The 16,542-nt window shown below is 36.7% G+C and overlaps 1 protein-coding gene across 7 annotated transcripts in view; it reads left to right on the top strand.

Annotated features, from left to right (window-relative positions):
- The window catches only part of LOC109105937 (rho guanine nucleotide exchange factor 1-like), a 44,439-nt gene extending 27,961 nt beyond the window's left edge, over positions 1 to 16,478 (top strand). For 3 of the 7 annotated variants that reach the window (XM_042741044.1, XM_042741039.1, XM_042741046.1), the window contains 24 exons: positions 1,472 to 1,589; positions 1,705 to 1,756; positions 2,061 to 2,093; positions 2,658 to 2,831; positions 3,922 to 4,057; positions 7,737 to 7,748; positions 8,784 to 8,939; positions 9,137 to 9,327; positions 9,442 to 9,588; positions 9,706 to 9,788; positions 9,903 to 10,028; positions 10,126 to 10,240; positions 10,530 to 10,630; positions 11,302 to 11,376; positions 11,465 to 11,540; positions 11,628 to 11,795; positions 11,878 to 11,965; positions 12,092 to 12,208; positions 12,329 to 12,387; positions 12,478 to 12,621; positions 12,715 to 12,822; positions 13,081 to 13,252; positions 13,388 to 13,489; positions 13,618 to 16,478. In XM_042741044.1, coding sequence (XP_042596978.1) covers positions 1,472 to 1,589; positions 1,705 to 1,756; positions 2,061 to 2,093; positions 2,658 to 2,831; positions 3,922 to 4,057; positions 7,737 to 7,748; positions 8,784 to 8,939; positions 9,137 to 9,327; positions 9,442 to 9,588; positions 9,706 to 9,788; positions 9,903 to 10,028; positions 10,126 to 10,240; positions 10,530 to 10,630; positions 11,302 to 11,376; positions 11,465 to 11,540; positions 11,628 to 11,795; positions 11,878 to 11,965; positions 12,092 to 12,208; positions 12,329 to 12,387; positions 12,478 to 12,621; positions 12,715 to 12,822; positions 13,081 to 13,252; positions 13,388 to 13,463 — 2,527 coding nt within the window. In that variant the 3' untranslated portion in view covers positions 13,464 to 13,489; positions 13,618 to 16,478. The remainder of the gene's footprint in view (positions 1 to 1,471; positions 1,590 to 1,704; positions 1,757 to 2,060; positions 2,094 to 2,657; positions 2,832 to 3,921; positions 4,058 to 7,736; positions 7,749 to 8,783; positions 8,940 to 9,136; positions 9,328 to 9,441; positions 9,589 to 9,705; positions 9,789 to 9,902; positions 10,029 to 10,125; positions 10,241 to 10,529; positions 10,631 to 11,301; positions 11,377 to 11,464; positions 11,541 to 11,627; positions 11,796 to 11,877; positions 11,966 to 12,091; positions 12,209 to 12,328; positions 12,388 to 12,477; positions 12,622 to 12,714; positions 12,823 to 13,080; positions 13,253 to 13,387; positions 13,490 to 13,617) is intronic. The other 4 variants (XM_042741041.1, XM_042741043.1, XM_042741040.1 and 1 more) reach the window with 4 other exon arrangements.
- The last annotated feature ends 64 nt before the right edge of the window (positions 16,479 to 16,542 follow it).

Below are 16,542 nucleotides of genomic sequence, written 5' to 3'. Positions count from 1 at the left end.
GAGGGCAATTTGATAGTACACTCGAGGGATTGAATTGACTTGCTGCAGATCACGACTTGAGTTACACAGAGGAAAATACCTCTGCACCTGTGACATTCATACATTTTTGTATGAACTCTGAGGGCTAAAAATATACACTGTTTGTGGTCAGTAAGGTTGTTTTTTTTTTTAAAGAAATGAAATGAATTTTTCTGCAAATATGCATTAATTCGATAAAAATTGACAGTAAATACATTTTATAATGTAAAAAAAAAACATTCATCAGAGAATCATAAAAAAATTATGTATCATGGTTTCCACAAAAATATGGTCAGCATATTAGAATGATTTCTGAAGCATCATGTGACACTGAATACTAGAGTAATGTCTTTTGGGAAATTCAGCTTTAACATTACAGGAATAATTTACATATTATATTTTACAGTTTACATTTTTTATTATTTACATTTTTTTTATTCTACTTTAATATATTATTTAAAATTTGAATAATATTTTATAATTTTACTATTTTTACTCTTTTGACAAAATAAATGCAGCCTTTTTGAGCATGAAAGACTACTTTCAAAAAAGCAGTTATGTGTTTATACATACAGTCTATGCAATTGTGAATTTTAAGCACTTAGTTTTCATAAAGCATATCGTAATTGAATTTTGTGGACATCTGAGCTTATTTAGAATACCAAAAATACCAACATTTCATGAACCACCCTAAAACTCATCAAGTGTCACAGAAGCCCTAAGTGACATGACTTTTTTTGCAAAATTACATTGTTGAAGTGTTGCTGATGACACGTTAAAGGATTACTCCACCCCAAAACGAAAATTTTATTAATCACTTACCCCCATGTCGTTCCAAACCCGTAAAAGTTTTGTTCATCTTCGGATCACAATTTAAGCTATTTTGGGTGAAAACCGGGAGGTTTGTGACTGTCCCATAGACTGCCAAGTAAGTAACACTGTCAAGGTCCAGGAAAGTATGAAAAGCATCGTCAGAATAGTCCATCTGCCATCAGTGATTCAACCGTATAGTTATTAAGTGACGAGATTACTTTTTGTACGTAAGAGAAAACAAAAATGATGACTATATTCAACAATTTGTCTCTTCTGTGTGTCTCTCTGCATCACCGTTGCGCCATTTTGGAGAATATGAGCTGAACGCAGGCAGCGTACTCTCTTCTGTATCAGTCGCACCACAAGGATACGTTTTCTACATGTATTTACGGTTTGATTTGAAAGAAAACAGCGCATCCGTGTGACACGGCTGACACAGAAGAGAGTACGCTGCCTGCGTTCAGCTCATATTCTCCAAAATGGCACTAAGGTGATGCAGAGAGACACAGAAGAGACGAATTGTTGAATATAGTCGTTGTTTTGTATTGGAGTAACCCTTTAAGTTATAAAGCGGCTTTTTTCGGTATTTTCAAAATTCAATATTCTTTGTAACCTGTTCTGTTCTTTTTACTTCCTTCAGTAACTGCGTCTTTGGAGCAGTTGCCTTTTATATGAAGCACCTTGGTGTCAAGACCAGAGCACTTGACAACAAGAAGACAAAGTCAGGATGGCGGCCCTCTGTCCCTTCCATGCTGAAGGTTAGTTGATATGCTCCATAGTTTATTATACAACATAATTCCTCTGATTTTTCATTTTACAAACTGAATTTGTGTTATCTTGTCTAATAGTGTTGTTTCCTTTTCTGTTGAACAGCCATGGGGAACCAACAAACTCAACAAACCCGACAAAAAAACAGAACAATTCTGTACGTACTCAATGAAATATCTTTTTCTCTCTCTCTCTGAGAACATGTGCTATTTTTATATCACGCTATTTTTGAAAAAATGTGTATTATTTCACTGTGCATTCAACCATTTACACTAATTACCAATAACATCTCAGACACCTGCTAAGATCATTGAGACCAATGTAAAGAGAAACCAGAAGGTGCTTCCGTAGCTTATAATATGAGAAACATTCTGCATATATTTACTGAAATACCTGCAAGATCAAAGATGGATGTAAAATTTAAAGGAACTTGTTTCTGTTGCTATGTTTTCCTCTTGCAGATGATGGTAAGCAAACTAGATTGGACTTTGAAGGTATTATGGTCTGTTCTTTGGGTAGATTCTGTCCTCTTGGATGGTACATTCCCTTGCTAATCAAATCTAATGCATGTTTGCATGTTCCACTTCAAACTCATGGGTTTGTCTGTAGTTTTCGTTTCCTTATCAATCCATTTAGCAAATCTGATTTGGTTTTTTTTTTGGTTGAGGTGACTTTGGTTGTGATGTTTTAAAAAAGTGTTTTTAATGCTTGCTTACAAATCTTTTATTGATCTTAATATACCACAGGTGATGTATTCACGGACAGATTTCAGTTTTTTTTGTGTGTTGTTTGTTCGTGTTTGGGTCCCTATTTTCTTAAGATTTATGGGCTTGATGGACCTTTTGAAATGCCCTTGCCCAATGAATGACTAACACTGTCGGATCAAACTCCTGATTGCCCCTTCTCCTTCATCTAGTTGTCCATCTGTCATGTCTTCTTGTTAGAGCCACACAATGATCATCTGTCAATCTTTAATGATTGTTTATAATTGTGCATGTTTGACATGTTGCTTTTGATTCTTCTTCTCATCTGTTATCTCTTACTTTCTCTTGGTCTAGTAAAGCAACACAAACCAAATGTCCCACCTATTCGAGGGTCCATAAGCGAAAGCAGCGCCACTTCAGGGCGGAAAACTGCTGTGGCAATGTCAGGTAGCACACATGGCTCAGAGAGTGAAGAGTTGACCGTCAGCGTCAGTGTGACTCCTAGTCCCGACTCTCAGAGTGACACAGGTGAGGATCAGAAAATCCCTCTCATGTGTTTTAGATTTAAGCTCATTGGACATGCGGGAAATCAACTAACATGGTGTATGTGAGTCGTCTGGAAATATGAATGGGAATGAAAATAATATATAAAAAGCTGCAATGGCACCATACTTAATCAGTGATTAACCAATATTATAAATTGTGGCTGATACAGACAAGCAAATAATTATTTTCATGTTATGGCCGATAACCAATGACTGGCTAATATCCTAATTTTGTACTCTTGTCTAAAAAAAAAAAAAAACGGACTAAAATCAATCATTTTAATGGCTATTAGAACAACAATTTGTTCATAATTATACAAAAAAGTCTTATTTATATTTATAATGTTCATTCTGAAAAAAAAATCATTATGTATATGCATTATGTAATTAGTGTTTTTAATGATTAAAAAGTTAATAGCAGGTAATCTAAATGTAAAAAAATCTGTGTGCAATGTAATGTTATTTTAGAAATATTTATATTCTATTGTTTAAAATGGTCTTTTATGTTCTCATTTAAATTAAATTTTAAGTACTTATGTGATGATATATACATATACACACACACAGTATATATGCATGTATATGTATATATGTATATTTATATATATATATATGTATGTATGTATGTGTGTGTATATATATATATATATATGTATATATCTATGTGTGTGTGTGTGTGTGTATATATATATATATATATATATATATATATATATATATATATATATATATATATATATATATATATATATATATATATATATATATAAATATAAATATAAATATTACACATTTATGATAAAAAAAAATGTTTTAATAGTTTAAGTTTCAGTTAACAATAATAATATTGTTAATGTACAATTAGATCTCAAATATGAGCTGATAGCAATATAATCTTTTAAAAATCTGTAATATCGGCTGATAACTGGTATGGTACCAGTATATCATGATACATAGATTAATTGTGAAGCAAACAACAAATGCAAATAAATAAGGCTACAAGTGGACTTTGATATTATTAAATGTCCCCCTAATGTTTTATGTGCAGAAATGTTGTCTCTTTTCTCCTGTAGGTGTCAACAACAATCGCTCAGACCCCAAACCAGAAGGTGGAGATGCATCTCCTGTCAGTACTGGTGGGAGTCTCTCCATCTGTGAGCCTCTCTCTGTCATTGACATGCCTCCAGATGACAGTCAGGACAATGGCAGGTAAGAAAGAAGGAAAAGGAATGAGAAGCAGATATAAAAACAACTCATATGAAAAATGAAAAACATTAAACAAACATTTAGCATACTTTTTAAGTAGTACAAAAGTAGTTACAGTCTTACTTTGTAACAACATAACTAAGGGAGGGTGGAAAAACTCCCTGCCTGCTTTGTCTCGGGAGTGTGCTGTGTCCCTCCTGTGCTGCTGCTCCTGCTGCTGCTCGCAATATACGCTACCCTCCTTAAGGACAACAAAGACCAAGACAATCCCTTACTGCGCATACACGCCTCCCTCCCTTTCCCCTCCTATCCTAACTCTCTTTCTTCCTACTTAAATTTTTTTACTCTGCATTTTGTCACCTCCTTTTGTTTTTTTACCTCTTTGTCTGTTTGTTCCTTGTCCCACTTGATGTTTTTCAGTGTCAATCATTTTTGTTAGCTTTCAGTTTACAGTTTATCCGTACTGCAGTCTTTCTTCGCATCCAGTCAGCGCTATGTCCCGCAATGTTGCGCCAAGGCTCGACGCTATGAAAATAAGAAGATTCTGTCTGAATTTGAGCAAACATTATTACTGCCCAACTATTTGAAAGGTTATGTTTTTGCTTCTTCATTAAGTAGGTAGATATTTAGCAGATGCTGTCATCCAAAGTGACTTACTGTGCATGTATGACAAATTTTGCTGGAGTAACCTGATGTTCTGTAGTTTGGTACAATGGTGATAGTTACTTATGGGAACTGAACCAGCAACCTTCAGTTTTCAGACATAAACCTAACTTAAAGGGTTTGTTGGTCCAAAATGACTTCCATAGTATTGTTTTCCCTTCTAATAAAGTTAAAGGGATAGTTCACCCAAAAATAAAAATTATGTCATTAATTCATTATATTTTTGATGAAATCTGAGAGCTTTCTGACCCTGCAGGGATAGAAAAACAACTGGAATGTTCCCAGACCTAGAAACGTAGTAAGGACATTGATAAAACAGTGCCTGTGACATCAGTGGCTCAACATCAATATGAAAATACTTTTTGTGCACAAAGAAAGCAAAAATAACATAACCTGTTCAACAATTCTTCTCCCCGAGTTATTGTCTTCCACCATTTTGGAGAGTACCATGACGCATACATGCTCTTTCTCCTGAATATAATCAACGTAATCAGCGTTGTTTACGTTCAGGAGAAAGCACGCGCATGCTGAACATAAACAATGTTGATTATGTTGATTACATCCTGGGGAAGTGTGCGCATGTGTCGTGGTACTCTACAAAATAGTGGAAGACTTTAATTCAAGAGAAGAATTGTTGAATAAATTGTTCTTTTTCTTTGCGCACACTTACTACGTTTCTGGACCTGGGAACATTCCAGTTGTGTTGCTGTCTATGCAGGGTCAGAGAGCTCTCGGATTTCATCAAAAATATCTTAATTTGTGTTCTGAAGATGAATGAAGGTCTTATGGGTTTGGAACTAAATGAAGGTGAGTAATTAATAGGGGTGGGGGAAAAAATCGATACAGCATGGTATTGCAATATTTTCCATGGCAATACTGTATGGATACACGGACGCCAAGTATCGATCTTTTATTATACTATTTGGTAGAATAATAAAATCTATTTCTTTACAATCCACTAGATGGTGGTGTTGAGTTTTTTCTGGTGAGGTCAGCTTGGTCACAATCAGCATGCAGTAAGTTAGTAAAATAAAGATGGCGGCATTGCGGAAAGTTAACAGGAAAGCCCGGTTCACGTTTAAATCGGATGTATGGACTTACTTCGGATTTGGGGATGTAAGTAGGGATGCACTGAATTTTCGGCATTTGGCAATGGCATTTTCAGTCTTCAGCCGAAAGAGATAAACAGCCTAAAATGCTAACTGAAAATATAGGCTACATATTATTATTATAATAATAATAATAATAATAATAATAATAATATATGGCTCGCCCCGCCCATCATTGTTCAGTGCGCATGTTTCACTCTCCTTGTCACTGCGCGGTTTGATGCTCCACTCAATATTCATCTCTATGAATGAACTTACTGCTCATGCTCACCGGAAAAGCAAAGTCTGCTTAAATAGCGTGCTGACAGGAAATTTCTATGCAGTATACTTGCTCCTGTTTGCAGTAGTGCTACTGTGCTGTAACATGGTGTAGGCTAGTTCAGCTGTACTGGGCATCGCTGGTAAAATGATGCTACCTTCAGTGACGCTATGCTATGCTCATATGCTCTGATAATAATAGCTTTGTAGGACTATACATTATTTGAAAAAAAAAAACCTACAAAAAACTGATTATGATATGATTCTGTTTATTGAGTTTTATATTGAGATTTAATATTAAGGTAACACTTTTCAGTAAGGTTCCAGTAGTTAATGTAAGTTAATTAACTAACATGAACGAACAATGAACAATACATTTATTACAGTACTTATTAATCTTTCTTAATGTTAGTTAATGAGAATACAGTTGTTCACTGTTAGTTCATGTTAATTCAGAGTGCATTAACTGTTAACAAGCACAACTGTTGTTTAATAATGCATTAGTAATTGTTGAAATTAACAAACTAAGATTAATAAATGCTAAAGAAATATTGTTCATTCTTAGTTCGTTAACTAAAGTAGTTAACTAATGTTAACTAATGAACCTTATTAGAAAGTGTTACCAATATTAATATAAATTCTGTCCAGTTTTATTGTTACTTTCAGTAAAAGTTTAGTTTTTAGTTTTTCAATTCAGTATCATTAAAATTGAGTTAAATTTAAAAAGTCTAATAAAATTACTTTATATTATTTAATAAAATAATAAATAATCATTACAAAGCATTTTCGGTTTTCGGCCCAGATTTTTCATTTCGTTGCATCCCTAGATGTAAGACTATATGTTTAATTTAATTTAATTTAAATATAACAGTAATTTACTTTCAAATGCACAAATTGCTGAAGGGCTTGCACAACTTTTTTTGTACAATTTCAAGTTGCATTGTTCAAAATACCTGTAGTGCATACCTGTTTACATTTAATTAAAGTGGACTAGATTAGACTGTTATACAAATAGTTGAGTTTGCCAGGTGCATACAACATTTTATGACATGTTTTCATGATAGTGTTGGTCAGTTTGTCTGCTTGACAATCGCATTTTGCACTGCAGCAATAAAATTGAAGTGAGATAAACAAACTGAGAAATGTTTCTTTGTAGTTAAAACAGATGTTGCCAAAGTTTTCTTTTGGGGACATAATTTGAAGTTGGAAAAAGGTAATAAATTGCAATATATCGCAGAATATCACAATATATTTAAAATTGCAATAATATTGTATCGTGATAATATCGTATCGTGAGGCCTCTGGTTATTCCTAATGACAGAATTTTCAATTTTGGGTGAACTAACCTTTTAAAAACTCAATGTAGCTCCTTTACTTACTGTTTATAGTATATGGCATAAAACTAGCATTGCTGGATTAGCTGTGCATTTTTATTTTGCTCGTGCAATTGTCCTTCATGTGGAAACATTATTTGTTGCTGGTGTCTGTTGTTGTACGCTTGTACGTCTCGCTTTGTTGTTGGCCTTGAGATTTTGTTCAGGGTAATGTTGAGGTTAGTTGGTTTATAGTTGGAAGTTTTGGTTGGGTGTTTGTTGTTAAACGATTTGTTCTCTGTTATGCTGTAACTGTTCGTTCGCCCTATGTTTTTACAGAAAGAAGCCAAGGTGGGTCTGCGTGATTGTCTCTGGGATTTTCTGCCAGCCAACTGCTACTGATGCACACAATGTTCTCTTACTAAACACAGTTTACATACATTTTATTATTCATACAGTAGAAAATATTGTACAATGAAAGTCATTGTTTTTAAGCTTTAGATTCATATTTAGACTCACACAGACATTCATTTGAGACATTCACTCACTGCATGGCTAAGTATGGTTCTTCTCTGGTTTTTGGGCTTTAGGGATTGAGGGCAAAAGTATCTGCTTTTTGGGACGCTTTGCATGAATGAAGTCCACTTAATAGGCAATAGTGTTTTAAATCAGTACAACTGAGGTGTTCAGATGCACTGAGATGCTGTAAATGACACATTAGAAAGAGCTGGAGATTCCAGAAGTGTCTTTGAACTGATGGGGCTGAATGAATCTCCCTGGTGAACTAGTGCTAAATAACATGTTTCATAGTGCTTTTTACATCATTTGTCTTTAACATTTCACTTACTGTTTCTTCTTCATCACTGTTCAATTTTCTGTTTCTATCATCTGTTCATGTTACCTTTGGTCTGTGATCTCTAACCTCACTGTCATTTAACCTACTTCATTACCCTTTCCTTTCCTTTCCTTTCCTTTCCTTTCCTTTCCTTTCCTTTCCTTTCCTTTTTCTTTTGTTTGCTTTTTCCTTTCTTTCCTCTTCCCTGTATTTTCCTTTTCTTATTTCCTCATTCTTTTCTAATTCTTTTATTCTTTCCTAATTCATTTACTTTCCTCTATTCCTTTTGTTTTCTTTCCATTTCTTCCTCTTCCTTTTTCTTCCTCCTTTTCCCATCTTCTATCCTCCCCTTTTCATTCCCTGGTCTTTCCTTACTCTTTTTCCTATCTCTTCCTCTTTATTTTCCTGTTTTTTGTTTCCTTTTCCCTTCCCTTTCTATTCCTTTCCTTCCACTTTTCTTCTATTCTTGTTCCTTTTCTGGTTCTTCTTTTTTTTTCTACCTTTTCCCTTACCTCAACCCCCCCCCCCCCCCACTTCTCTTGGGTGTTCAGGAATGTGCGCCGCAGCGAGAGCCTTTGCGTGGAGCGCCGTCACTCTCGCCGTAGTGGCTCTACCCGGGCCAAGCAGTCTCGCTCCCGTAGCGACGTGGACCTGCAGTCAACCTCTACCTCTCACCCCCTCTCACCCTCCCCACAGCATTCAGTCTCGTAAGGCAAAGACTAACCATCACTCACACTTAGAAACACTCATACACACACTGTCCACAGGAGACAGCAGCACAAGGGGCTTCTCAGTAACTGATAGAATCCAGAGATTGTAATCATCACTACCTTAACAATTTTGTTTTACAGTGCTTAACACGTATGTACCCCTTTTCAATTTTTTCCATTCATTTGTCTCATAGTTCGGAAGGTGGATTGTTGCCTGACAGCCTCGTCACTGGTCCGGATTTTGGCCCTTTCCCTCAGCAGGAGGAAATGGAGCCCCGTCTCCTTGAGCTCGAGCAGGACCCGCCCAACTGGAGGGGCCTTGCTTCTCACGAGGACCTGAAAAAACTGAACAAGAAGGAAATCAAAAGACAAGAAGTCATCAATGGTAATACAAACAAGAATATTGAAAAACTATTCGTCTGTTCAGTGCCTTATTTTGTCGAATCTGCTATGAAGCAGGGTGCAATGATGAACATATTTTTCTCTCTGTGTCTGTCAGAGCTGTTTACGACAGAGCACGCTCATGTTCGTATGCTGAGTGTATTGCAGACTGTTTTCTCTCGTCCGCTGGAGAAGGAAGAGATTATGAGCATAACTGAGCTGGCCACCATCTTCCCCAACCTGGATGAGATCATAGAGATGCACTGTATGTATCCACTTCAAATATATTAATTCACTGAAATCTGCAATGGTTTAAAAAGATTTTGATGTCCCTTTAAATTATGAACAGCCTTGATATAGCTTAAATCCATTCTTTTTCTAGATGCTTTCTATGAGAACCTGAAAAAACTGCGGCAGGAGGATGAGTACATTGTCAAAATCATAAGCACGCCACTTCTCAACAGGGTAAATAGCTTAGAATGTGCTAAATGCTAGTTTTTCATGTCATTCAGCATCTCAACTTGACATCATGAACTTATAGTAGCTGTTACACGAATAGACGTGTCTCTGTCTCTGTAGTTCAGTGGATCAGAAGGAGAATGGTTTCAGAAGCTCACCGCACGCTTCTGTAGCCACCAGTCCTGGGCTCTGGAACAGATAAAGAGCAAACAGAAGAAGGATGCCCGTTTTAATGCTTTCATACTGGTACATTTACACTTAAAACAGTGTTTTCCAGTCAACATTTCTGGAGGCTAGGCATCTCAAAAGGTCTTTAATGAAATGTTCTCTGTTTGTGTTGTAGGAGGCAGAGAGTAAGCCACAGTGTCGGAGGCTACAGCTGAAGGATATCATTCCCATAGAGATGCAAAGACTAACCAAGTATCCTCTTCTGCTGGAAAACATTGCCAAGAACACAGGTAAATGTTTTAAATCTAATCCTACTTTATTTATAGAAACCCTTTTTTGTAAGTATCTTGGTTTCCACAATTCTTTTAAGCTCTAGAATTAATAATAATAAGCATTACTTGAATGAAATCAGCATATTTGAATGTTTTCTAATGGATTATGTAACACTAAACACTGAAGTAAAGGCTGCTGAAAAATTTTGCCATCACATGATTAAATAAGCATTAATAAATAAGCAAACAGAAGAAATGCAATATATTAGACAAAAACTAGTGTATAACCAATGTCCATTACTCTCAGATGATGAAACGGAAAAAGAGAACATTAACCAAGCAGCAGAATCCTGCCGTAAGATCCTCAACCATGTCAATGAAGAAGTCAAACTCATGGAGAACCTGCTGGTGAGAATTCAGTAGAAGTTCCTTCAGATAAATATGGTCTACTGTAACGGTGTGGGGTCTGGCAGTATCCAGGCATTACTACATTCCAGCATGTTGTGATGTATGTATTTAGCATGATACTGTTTTAAAGGGATAGTTCACCTAAAAATAAAAATTCAGTCATTAATTACTCACCCTCATGTCATTCCAAACCCATAAGACCTTCGTTCATCTTCGGAACACAAATATACAGAATACTTTTTGTGTGCAAAGAAAGCAAAAATAATGACTTTATCCAATAATTTTTATTTTCTTTGTGCACAAAAAGTATTCTCATAGCTTTATAAAATTACGGTTGAACCACTGATGTCACATGGACTATTTTATCGGTTTCCTCACTTACTTTTTGGACCTTGAAAGCGGTAGTTGTGTTTCTGTCTATGGAGGGTCAGAAAGTTCTTGGATTTCATCAGAGATATCTTAATTTGTTGTTCATCTGGAGATGAACAAGGTTTGGAATGATAAAAGGATGATTCATTAATGACAGAATTTTCATTATGGGGTGAACTTTACCTATAAATTGTTCTCACTGTGATATAGCCCACCTTATATGGATCATAATCTCCAATATGCATTTTCCCAACCACTACTCTCATTTTTTATTCCTGAATATCTACCTATCTTCAACTCAGATTTTGAAAGACTACCAGCGCCGGCTGGACACCTCAGGACTGAAACCGAGCAATGACCTCTACAGTGAGTACAAGGTGAGAAATATCTTAATGCCTCATGTGTATGTCACTAATGCAGACACTCAGGGGCTGATATGATCCACTCTTTTCTTTGTTCCATCAGAACATTGATCTGACCAGCAGAAGGATGCTGTTTGAAGGACCTCTGACATGGAGGGTGACCAAGGAGAAAGCGATCGGTAATCCCAACTGAGTTTATTTGCTTTCAGTGCTTCCACAATCAAGAATTCAGCCTCTTACTCATCCTACTTTTGTGTGTATTGCAGATGTGCACTGTATTTTGCTGTCAGACCTGCTGGTCTTGGTTCAGAAGCAGGATGATAAGATGGTTTTGAAGTGTCAGAGCAAAAGCAACATCGCCGTTCAGGAAGGCAAACAGATGCTGAGTCCAATCATCAAGCTAGAATCGGTTTTTCTCAGAGACGTGGCCACTGGTAAGTGAGTATCAGTGTATAAGCATGTTGTATTCTGAATAACATCAGTCTGATGTACAGTTCCTTTTGTTCTTTCCATCAGACCCGAAGGCCCTCTATGTCATCTTCACCTGGGACAGCGGAGCACAGATCTATGAACTAGTGGCTCAGACCCTCGGGGAGAAGAAAAAGTGAGTGTGTGAACCATATAAAGCCATTTCAATGAAACACTGATCTGAAAGACTGACAGGCAGATCATATGGAATCCAGCTTCAAAATTGAAATCCAAAACACTCACAGTCTGTTTTATGCTCCAGTTGGACAGTGGTGATTAAATCAACGGTTGACGAGTTGAAGAAGAGGGGTGGGAATAAGCTGAAAAGAGAGAGAGGTGGCAGCATGCCCATGAGCGTCAGTGGAGCTGCATACAGCCCGTGAGTGTGCTTTTGGCAAATAGCAAGGCCACATAAGATTAATTGGGCATCCTTTTGAAGGTGAACTAGCAAACTCAAAGCCGACTTCAGTCATTAAAACTTTCCATTTCTTTTCTCCAGTTTGCATGCCCCTCTTAGCCCAACTGAGAATGGAGAAAACCTGTTGAAAAGTCACGGTGGTGAGACTTTTGGCTCTTGGAAACAGATATTAAGTCTGTCCAAGTAATTTTACTGTGGTATTATAATGTGACAGTTTTATTTCACCATAGGCCGATTTAAAGACATTCTTACTGATGAGAAGAGTAGAGAAACGGGTTCTTCACTCATAGACTACCTAGCGGCCAATGGTTTTGACCTGCTCAGCCATAGCCACGCTCCTCCAGAGAAGTCTGCTATTGGTGCTTTGGATGAAGGTCAGAATGTGTGTCATTTTATGCAGGTCTAGCAGTGAACACATCGTATTTCATGCTGTACTTATTGTTTTTTTGCTTGTATACCTCTCACAGTCATGTGTTTGAAGAGGCTATTGATCGGGAGTATTAGTCTTTCAGATGACTCTCAGACTCTTGGGGAAAATGGAGGGACGGCACCTGAAAGCCAGGAGGCAGATGGAGGTCAGTCGTCTGGAACCGCACACATATTGCTTCAGGTTTTTAGCTGACGAGGTTCAACCTCACACTTAATCATAGTACAGCAAGTACAGCTATGCTGAATACCTGAATAAGTTCAGCTTGCAGGAAGAAGAAATGAACTTTTAAATGTCATTTATTCTAATTCTAAAAGAAAAGATGGAAGACAAATTCCTAATTCTTGCATTGGGGGTGTTTTTTCTGATTGATATTGAGATCCCCAATGCTTTTTTTCCTTCTTAGTGGAGGAATCCAGCACAGAAGGAAAAACTGAAGGAGAAGAGAGTGGGGGAGATGGAGGGAATAAAGGAGAAGAGGAAAGCAGGATCAGCGCTCCTCTAGTGCTTTCTCAGGAACGCTTGGAGGAGGTGCAGAGGAGACTGCAGACGCTTGGGGAGCAGCTGAAGAGACTGCAGGTGAGGAGAAAGCAGTTGCATTTGTGAAAGAGAACAGGGTCAGTTCTTCAGTTCTTGAAGAGGAGAAAATTTAGGAGGTTTCATCTGAACGAGGTGCCCTAAGTAATACGCATCTCTGGTGTTGTGTTTGTTCCGGCTGTCGAGGAGGACCATTACAAGTTGCAAGAAGCTCTTGCTAAATATTCACTTCAGGGGGGCCATTACAACTGAGAAGCATCACAACCTGCTGTTACAAGGTACTACCACATACTTAATACAAAACCAATTTTTTTTTTTATATGTATCATCTTTTTCATTTTTATATAGCACCATTCTTTTTTTTGTAAGTATAGCAATTCAGTTTCTATCTCTTGTTTGTCCTCAGATCACTGTATGTGCTGGACTCGAGACTTGCTTTCGAGGGATTCGCTGATTGACTAATTCTTCCTGAATGTTCCTGCTCTATCTCTTCTATCTTCTCAACTGTCCTTTCAGAAGATGTCAGCAGGCCTCCAGCACTTTCCATGCCACTGAGAAATGAAATGAAGTGGGTGTTGTGAAATTATAGTGATCCTTAACCTTGAATGAGTGCGTATGTGTTTCTGTTGAGAGGTATGAGAGACAGTCTTGCCAAAAGATGCCAAAGAAATGTGCAACACCTAGAGAGATTCCAGAGCGAAATGCTACAAGTGCATGTGAGAGCACTGTTACACACAAACATGCGTGCGCACACACACACACACACAAACACACACACACAACGATAAACCTGTCTAAGCATGTCAAAAGTAATTTAGTACCAAAAGACTATCTATATTCATAGAAAAGTATAGTTGCATCTTTGTCTGTTTCTCAGAGTGTACTTTAGTCAGGTTTTCTATAAGGGTCATTTAGACAGAATATGTACCCTTTCATTTTTTTATTACCCATTTCAAGATGTTCACGCATCCTAATAATTATTACCACACTATATTACATGTATTTTCAAAAATAATAGATATTCAAAAGGAGATATGTCGATTTTTAGCAGAGTATTGAGCTGTTGTAGCATGCATTGCAGTAAAATGGAGAGTAAAAACATGGATTTAAATTTTTCTTTTTAAATTTGTTTTAATTTGTCTTCTTACCAGAAGTTCTGCTGTTGCTCTGTGAGTAAGAAAAGAAGTGCTAAGTAGGATAGATCAACAGATGGATGAGCAGAGGAAGTAGAGAGAACGTTTGAGGAAGGTGGGCTTGCTTTGTGATGCCTAACCCCTCTGAAGTGAAATCTAGGTGAGCACTGATGTCAAGAAATGACGTCAGGGTTTGACATCGTGGGTGTGAGGAAATATGCACATATTAAATAGCATTTTGAATGACCAGTCCAGCTTGCAGGAACATCTACACGTCGGTGCCGTTATAACGTGAAGCATGCACAGTGTATAGCGTTCTCTAACCCGGATGTTGCAGATGGTACTCTGGTAGGTCGGCCCAGATCGTATGATAATCATTACACATTGCCTATTTTTGTGCACTATGCAAATTCTGTTTCTGTGTCTGTAAAACGCATTGGCCATTTCAGATAATTCCGTTTTTTCTACCTTTTATGTTCTACAGTACAGTTAGCAAAATTATAGTTTTTTTCTGTAATTGCTTGTCATTGTTATTCAGTTTATTTCAGGGAGTAGTTTTCTTTGTAAGCACGACCAAAGAAATGATAGTGGAACAAAGTTTAGATATGAAAACACATTTGCCTTGCATGGGAAGGTCAGTTGTCAATTGGAATAACTTACTGAGTGTTGGCCTTAGCTGCTGGATCAACCCACAAAAAGGTGAAGTTGATGGATTGGTTTATAATCCTGTTTAAGACAGAAGGAAATCATTTGGTTCAGAACTGAATTGCAGTATGAGTAATAGAGAAGTATCTTGATTCTCATTATCAGTCCATTTTTTTTTCTCTCCTGCTCTCCTTATCGAATTATGAAACCAGACCACAGACAATCAGGCACTTGCAGGGGTTTAAAATGATGTTATATCTCAGAGTTCAGAGACCGGAACACAAACTGTAGGTTTTTTTCACCAGTACTGTAATTATTTTCATGTATTCATGATGCTACTGCAACAGGTCTTTCTACCCTCGACTGACTTCCAAATTTATGCAGCTTATTTTACCTTATTTGTTACATAATGTGATTTATATTCATTTTTAAGTTGTAATTGTGTTGATAATATTGATTTCTGTAAGGCCTTGGTCCCTTTTCCTGCTGTTTTCCCAGCTGATTTCCTTCACAAAATGGTTTACCAGAACAATTTGCCAGAAGTCTTGCATTCTGGCCAGCAGTGTTGGTCCTAGTAACTGTCAGAAAGACCTTTTGTTCATTTTCGTTTCTTTGTCATTATAGAAGTAGCAAATGAAATGGTTTAAAGTTTGCTTTCAAGTTCACTTTCCTTTAGTCCTTTTGCACATTTTGTTTTCATTCTCGATTGCTTGAATGGGTGGTTTATTAATTTCCTTTGATTATGTTCTTTTGGTTTTCTTACAAAATTATGTAATTAGCATACTATGCATTGCTTGTTATAAAAGAAGGACTGAGAGAGACAAAGTACACCCTTAACCAGAACAACTATAAAAGGCTTCACTGAATTTCACTTTTGTCAAGAGTTTTATTTTTTATGTGGAACTAACCACAGTTTAGATTCGATTAGAAAGTGTGTTTGAAATTGAGCTTTCAACTCTTGATAATTGATAAGACAGGGTTTTGGGTGTGGTGTCATTCTCTCTCATTCCTTAAACTTTTCATATGTATCTGTCACATATATGTATACATAGTGACATAGCTGTATGTTAAAATCTATTTATAGGGTGCCTTGTGCAGATTGGGTTTGTTTTCATTTCTAAAGGGCTCTTTTAGTCCAGCTGACAGGCACGGGCATACAGTACTTGCCTTCTCCTCATTTAGCAATGTTCAGTGTTAAATATTAATCTGATATTTTGCTCCAGACCTGCCAAGTTATAGCAGTTCCACTCAGTGCTTAGTACTGAGTGCTCTTTGTTGATCTTTTAAACCATCTTTTATGTAATTCTGTACAGGAGTCCACTCATTACAGGCATTCCATTGCTGTCTGTCTATATAAATGATTATGCAAGGACTATTCTGTGTATTTGGGCTTTGATTTTATATGTAAGATACATAAGAAAATGTTAGGTACTTTTTTAAATTGTTTTTTTCTTTTCTTTTTCTTTTTTAAATAAATGATCAAAAATGACATGAGCTTGTATTGTTTTTGCAGCATTCTGTTGATATTAACAGATTACCACATTATCCAAAAA

This window comes from Cyprinus carpio, chromosome B16 (assembly GCF_018340385.1).
Source record: "Cyprinus carpio isolate SPL01 chromosome B16, ASM1834038v1, whole genome shotgun sequence".
Lineage (NCBI taxonomy): Eukaryota > Metazoa > Chordata > Actinopteri > Cypriniformes > Cyprinidae > Cyprinus > Cyprinus carpio.
The sequence above is the reverse complement of the archived record's forward strand: the minus strand, read 5'-3'. Positions and strand labels throughout refer to the sequence as shown.